This window comes from Carassius auratus, unplaced genomic scaffold (genome assembly GCF_003368295.1).
Source record: "Carassius auratus strain Wakin unplaced genomic scaffold, ASM336829v1 scaf_tig00216322, whole genome shotgun sequence".
In the NCBI taxonomy this organism is placed as follows: Eukaryota; Metazoa; Chordata; class Actinopteri; order Cypriniformes; family Cyprinidae; genus Carassius; species Carassius auratus.
Genome location: NW_020528508.1, coordinates 143,956 through 151,217, shown reverse-complemented (window position 1 = coordinate 151,217; position 7,262 = coordinate 143,956). Strand labels below are relative to the sequence as shown.

The following is a 7,262-nucleotide window of genomic DNA, read 5'->3' as shown; positions in this document are numbered from 1 at the left end:
GTATGGCATTGTATATATAGTTCTGTTCTGTGAATTGTCACTTTTTTTTAGATAGAGACAGTGACATAAAACCTACACTGACAATCCATTAATGTTCATGATTTTTTAAATCCTGCTTAACCAAGCAAGCCTGTTCCTTTCAAGCCTTCCCTGTCTGTACTTGGGACTTTGTGTGTGTGTATGTGTGTGTGTATTATTATTATTATTATTATTATTTTACTCAATTTGTTCTTTTAATCATATTTTTTTTTACAACAAAGTATACACTTACTTTTCACAGTCTTAAAACATTGTGTTGAAAAGAGTTACTTCATTCATTAGAATTAATATGATAACAACTTCCGAAAATATCATAAAAGAGATAAAAGATAAATAGACATGAAAAAAAACAGAAAATAGTTTCACATTATGAAAAACTCATCAATTTTCTAACAATAATTAAAGGGATATATCCTATTCTTTAATATATTTAACTTACAGTAATGTCCAAAATGTGGTACAGTTTGAGGTACTCATTAGTTAAGCTACGGTAGAGAAATTATTAGAACTGAACCACTCAAATGGGAAATTTCCATAAAGTGCCAAGCTGAATAACAACTACATGCTGCAACTGCTACGGTGTAAATATAAGTAAACCACAGGGTTACAAACATTATTTGCTATGCACTTGTTACCAGCAGTGTAAAGTCATACAGTGTAATTGTGCAGTTTAAGAACAATAGGCAGCAGCTTCATGGTCTGAGAGAACAATAGAGATCTTAAATGTTCACACTTGTGTAGTAAAGTGCAGGTAAGAGAACTGAAACAGTGAAACAGAAGGGAGATGATGTTTGTGAGCCACTAGAGGCTCCCAGGGTTGAGTTATTTGCTGCGCTTGTAGGGAAGGAACCCACAACAGATGTCAGGAATGAGGCAAAACTGGAAGTTTTAGTGAAGACCTGGACATCTTGAGCACGAGCAGAGCGGGATGCGGTACTGTTGGTCAGTGTTGGTATGGTCAAAACAGCAGCATGGATCCACGACTGACCCAGCTTACACATCAGCGGACCGCCCTGATCACCCTGAGAGCGAAAGAGACAACTCTTTACTGAATGGTAGAAAATCGTATTATTTGTCACGTTAAGTCTTTGTAGACAAATATTATAATTTTAAAGAAAAGAGTTTTGGTATATGGAGAATACCAGTGTTCTTATAGTATAATTTGACAAGAACATACACTAATGTTTAAAAGTTTACTTAAAGACTTTATGTATAATGCATTATAAAGGGTTATTAAAGGGTGTAATGCATTATAACTATTCATAATGTGCATTGTACATTATATCTCATTGTAAATTACTTTAACCAAAATTATCATGCATAGTGTAACAGTAAATTGATAAGTGTTATACTCTATTTACTGTGATTACAATTATTCATGACACTGTACAATGCATTATAATGTGCATTACTAGACATAATTAATTAAATAAAATTACTTTTAGAATACTTTACACATAAAGGCTAAAGTAAAGTGTTACTGTTAAATGTTATATTCTCAATAAGACTGCTTTGCTGTATTTTGATGTAAAAAATACCTAACAAAATAAAACAATATAAAAACATGATTTCTGAAAAAAAAAAAAAAACTGAGTTATCTGTTTTTACAAATAAATTCTTCAAATGGTTGTATACATTATTTTAAAATACTTGACGGTAAGGTTCCATTCATTTAAAAAAAAAAAAATTCAATATGAACAATTTTAGTTTCAGCATCTATTAATGTTAACTCATAAATATACTGTGTTAATTGTTAATTCATTTGTTCATAATGCATCAGCTAATGTTCATTTATACAACTTGAAATGTATTAGAAGTATATAAAGAAATGAACATTAAGCTAGCTTGATAATGCTCTAAAAGTAGTTTTAGTTAATGCTACCTAAATGGATTTAGTACTAATAATGAATGAAACTTATTGTAAATATACAGTACTTCCTTCCCAGAAGCCTTGGTTTACTATTATTTAAGAATTACTTTTATTATTTGTAAGTACTTTTATTACAATAAATAATGCAAAATGTTGTTTTGTATTTAAACAGAAGGAACTTGCCTGCTGTAAGTTCAAGGAACTTGTACAAATACTGTTGTCTGAGGATGAGTTTCCACAACTCACAACAGAGGTCTGGTACTCCTGAAGAGTTTGAATCACTATAAAACGAAGAAGACAAATTCAAATTAAGAAGAAACATTTAATAATTATTAAACATCGTATAAACAGCAGTTTTTAGTCTTTAGCAGTTAACATAGTGTTTAAAGCATTCACACCTCCTCCTGCTCCTGAGCCCCATCCTGCCACCCAGCACTGAGAGTTAGCGCTGAAGGTATTGCCTCCCATGTCCACACATATAGGCTGAATGAAATTTGTGAGGTTTGGTGCAACAGCCAGCTGCAATACTGCAACATTGTCACCTGTACCATTGCTGAGTGTGAGATTGGCCACTTTTATAGAGACTTCATTGGGGTTGGAGCCGTTCTGATTCAGACGTCCCAGGATCACGGTCCAGTCAGAGGCATTGGTGGATCTGAACAAAACAGGACTCTGTTGAATCAGATAATTATGATTTCTCATCACATGTTTTTGTTTATGGTGTTTTAGTGGCATTACCTGGTAAAGCAGCTGGCAGAGCTCATGACAAAGCGTTGAGCAATCAGCGTTCCTCCACAAACATGACTGCCGTTAAACTGCAGGCTTGCCATCCAAGGCCAAACACCGGAAGAGGCGAGGGAGCTGTTTCCTCCAACGCGGGTGTTCAGCGTGGCGCTTCCACACACTACAGCTACAGTAACAAAGAGAAAAGGAATGAATGGCGATTTTATAAGTGAAATATTTAGTTTTCATACACTGAAACATACAATGAAATAACATTAAAATAAGATTGAAACAGTATTTTCTTGTAAAGGGTACTCCAATAATGTAATTTTTTTTTGTTACAGTTGACAGCTTAATACAGTTGACAGCTTAGTCTTAAAAAGCGACAACAAACAAACAAAATCAATATCAAGCGCAAGGTTAGGGTTTTCGATTCCTCGGGAACACATGATAGGTAAAAATTTATAGCCTGAATGCACTGTAAGTTGCTTTGGATAAAAGCATCTGCTAAATACATACATTAAATGTAATTGTGTATGCTTAGGCTACACAATCACAGACCATTAGCATACGTCACAGAACAGGTTTTCTGGTCATTGTTCGAATAAGCAGGATATTCAAGTTCTTTTTCTGCTTTTATATTGTTGATTAGATGACAGATAATGAGCTTGAGAACAAGAAGGGCATTAGATTACAAAAATGGATATCACGTACTCTTTTCGGGTCCAAGCCTCCACTCGATTTGAAATGAGAAAATAATTACAACAGCTGTTTATGAACACTGTTTATCGACTTCAAGATTAAAAAAACTCATGGTGTACACTTCAGTCTGTTCACGTTTAATTCAGTGTGTTACTTGCCATTTCTTAGTGATTAATTGTGACATTTACTAGCAAATTCTGAGTGAAAATTGTTACTGTGCCATTTTTTTTTTTTACACTCTTTTTAATAGTACTACAGGCAGCACACAGTGAGTGTATTTTAGCATTGTTTGTTATGGATCTAGTAGATGGTCATGGAAGATATGGAAACAGTGACGTGTGATGTCAGACTTAACAAGTTCCTAAATTTAACATTTAGAAACTAAATTACTTTTTTAATTGATAAATTAATAGCTAAAAAAAAGGCCTCACGGTTCAGAGAGGAAGTCAATTAAGGGCTTTTAAAGATAGAGTCTGACTCAAGTTACAAGCCTGATGCATGAGTTGATTTGACTGACTCTGTAAAAAGAAACAGTTCATAAGATTGATTTATGTTCACTGATGTGCTTAGGAAACACTTTGACAGGCTCTAACTGTTGCCAATGTCAAATGCATAAAAAAAAAAATAATAATAAAAAATTGGTGACTTTTTTTCTTCTTTCTTTCTCCTAGATTGAAATTGACACTAGGAATTTTCTTCACCAGTAATATTGCTGTGTGTTTATTAAAGTAAAAGCAGCATTTCCTTTTGAAATCAAGAACACATTTAAGTTCTAGGACATGTAGCTAATGGACAACGTCTATGGATGGTTTATTGGGAATGTTATTGGACTTGAAGGAATCTTACGTGCGACAGTTGTAGTTGTTGTAGTGGCGACAGTGGTTGTGGGAATGGCAGGCACACCACTACAGCTAATTGCCAGATCACCATCGGTACCATTGGAGGTGAATGTAACAAAGCCCGGCTGGCTGGTGGTGATCTTCTCATTGATCCAGCTCTGGTACTTAGACACTCGGGCATACACACCAGGAAAGTTAGCTAAAGCACAACCATCGCCGAAGCTCACAATTCCAGACTGGACCCAGATTGAGCCCTGCTTGCTGACCATAGGACCACCAGAGTCACCCTGTAGGATGAAGAACAGATTAGTGACATAACCTACATATTCCGGTTGTACTTCACAGGTGTAATATATAATATGAAAGAATAATAGAAAGATCACATTCAATTATTTAATTTAAAAATTTTTGTCTTTATATCACACTGCTTCCCACACAACATAAATAGCTGTTTTATGAAAACAAAAATAAGCTTCATATTTGAGATCCCTTGTCATTAAAAAGTTAAAAACTCACCACTCCTTGATTGTGGTACAATGTGAGGGAAATTTTCTTAACTAGTACAAATGCATTAAATGCATTAAACAGATCCTTCACTATATTTTACTAATGTATATGCTATGCAGTGTTTTGAAAATGGCTCACTTGGTTAAAATCGAAGTTTATGAGACAATTCCTTATTATTGCTATTTTCACTAAAGAATATTTGCAGCCCAATAAAACTATGAAATGACCAAAATGGATGTACAGGAGTTGTTACCTGACAAGAGTCTTTCCCTCCTTCTATTAGTCCGGCACATATCATGTTGTCAGTGATTGTTGAGACTCCATAAAGACACTTACACTGCCTGTTTCCAACAACAGGCACTTGTACTTCCTGTAGATTTTGCGGTGAGGGCAGGGCAACTGTGAAAAGCATTAAATTATCAAATGTGCATCAGCACTGCAATAATATCGTCAATCAAGGTTTGTAAAACTAAAAAGCTTACCGCCTGTCTTAATGTTTCCCCATCCAGTGACCCAGCTCACAGTGCGGTTGAAGAATGTACTGCTTGATGAAGCCAGACAGACTGGTTTGATATAGTCAGTAAATGTCACCGGTGAAGACAGATGCAGAAGAGTGATGTCGTTGTCATGAGTGCTGCTAATGTAGCCTGGATGTTTTATGATTTCAGAGACACTGCTGGACACCTCGTTTGCATTTGTTCCTTCCTGTGTCTGTCGGCCCAGGTACACAGTTAGGCCAGAGGGTGAAGTACTAGAATATGGTGGAAGATCAAGTGTTAAGCATTCGCCACATCCACTGAATGACAAGTATTATTTTTTTTATAAATGAAAGATATGGTCTGTGATAGTTACTTTGCAAAGCAGTGAGCTGCAGTCAGAACCCATTCTTTGTTGATGAGTGATCCACCACAGAAATGACTGCCGCTCCTGTGAAGGCTGACCTGCCACGGCCAAGCACCAGGTGATGCATTCTGTCCTCCAACGATCCTTGTGTTTAGAGATGCTCTGCCACACACTGACAATGACAATAGCAAATCAAACAGCTGGACACAGCAACATTTTAATAGGATTTGGCTATTTAAATGATGTGGTGAAAAACTAGTTACCATCCAGTTGTGCGTCACATCCTAGAAAACAAGAAACAAGTTCAGTTACCTATCACTGAACCTATATATAACCTATATATATAGGTTATATATATACACTGTATATTCAATATAAAACCTTTTTCTATAAAATAAATAAATAGTAATGAAAATACAGTTTTATTTAAAGGTTTTTAAAAGAAATCTCAGCAAGGCTGCATTTATTTGATCATTAATCCACATTATACTGTATGAATCATCCTGTATGAAAATACAGTAAAAGCAGCATTATTGTGAAATATTACAATTTAATCATTTTCTATTGTAATGCGATTTAAAATTGTATATTTAATGTCAAAGCTGAACTTTCAGCATCATTATTCCGGTCTTCAGTGTCACATGATCCTTCAGAAATTATTCTAATATGATGTTTTGCTGCTCAATGAACATTTCTTCTTATTATGATTAGTGTTCATAACAATTGTGCTGCTTCATTCCTTGTGGAAACACTACAATTGAAAAGTTTGTTGCAAGTGAGATGCAAACCCCCCCCCCCCCCCCCCCAAAAAAAAACAAGGGTTCATGATCAAAGGGAAAGTAAAGACATTTATAACATTCAAATAAATTATGTTCCTTTATACTTTATACTTTTTTTAAATGATCATGTGACCCTGAAGAGTGGAGTAATGATGCTGAAGGTTCAGTATAATATATATTACATTTTAAAATACTTTCAAATACAAAACAGTCATTTTAAATTGAAGTAATATTTCATAATATTGCTGTCTTTAATTGCTCCAAACTTTTGACTGGTACAGTAATATAGTTTATAAAAAAATATTTATCCTTTAGTATTAATTATCCAATAAAAGAGCTTACCTCTCATTAGAAGAGCGATGGAAAATGCTACACTGAGTAAATGGATCATCTTCCTTGTCAACTTCACCTCAGACAACACAGCTCAGATACCTGCACCTCCACCTGCTCTTAAATACTTTGGTTAACCTGTTTCCTACACACCCACACACTCTCTCAACGCATTTTAACAAGAAACGCCCCTGACTCTTTCAGTTTGTAAACTCTTTCAATGTTCATTCGTCTTACTTATTGAGCAACCTGCAGGTCTCAGTGAGATAAGGAACAGGCTGGTGACTCTTAGTCATGCATAATTCTCACCTGTGCAAACTCTGAAATCTGAAACTGGTTAAAAATGTGTTAAAATAAGGTGCTCATGTATTGGTAATAGTTTTTATTTTATTTTATTTTATTTACTTTGTGTAGATTGACTAAGGATGCTCGAGGTGCTTTTAGTGTTTCTGTCAGATTTTAAAACATGCAAAATCAGCAGCTCTTTTCGGTGGTGAAACTGTGTTGCGTGAGATTCCTTGAATTCCCAACCTGATCCCAAGATAAACCTAACTATCAGGTGGAATTTCTGGTTGAATTTGTGCAACATCATTCATATGGAAACAAACATTTTTAGGACGATAAAGCAGC

General features: G+C 35.0%; 1 protein-coding gene across 1 annotated transcript; it reads right to left on the bottom strand.

Annotated features, from left to right (window-relative positions):
• Window positions 1-233: 233 nt before the first annotated feature.
• On the bottom strand, window positions 234-6,787 carry LOC113097502 (transmembrane protease serine 9-like). The gene is made up of 10 exons (XM_026262716.1): window positions 6,645-6,787; window positions 5,787-5,807; window positions 5,533-5,695; window positions 5,163-5,431; window positions 4,934-5,079; window positions 4,181-4,460; window positions 2,648-2,819; window positions 2,308-2,564; window positions 2,093-2,190; window positions 234-1,061 (listed from the first exon to the last, which is right to left on the bottom strand). Exons 1-10 carry the CDS (start codon window positions 6,691-6,693, stop codon window positions 759-761), a joined length of 1,758 nt encoding a protein of 585 aa, XP_026118501.1. The 5' UTR covers window positions 6,694-6,787; the 3' UTR covers window positions 234-758.
• Between the last annotated feature and the right edge of the window lie 475 nt (window positions 6,788-7,262).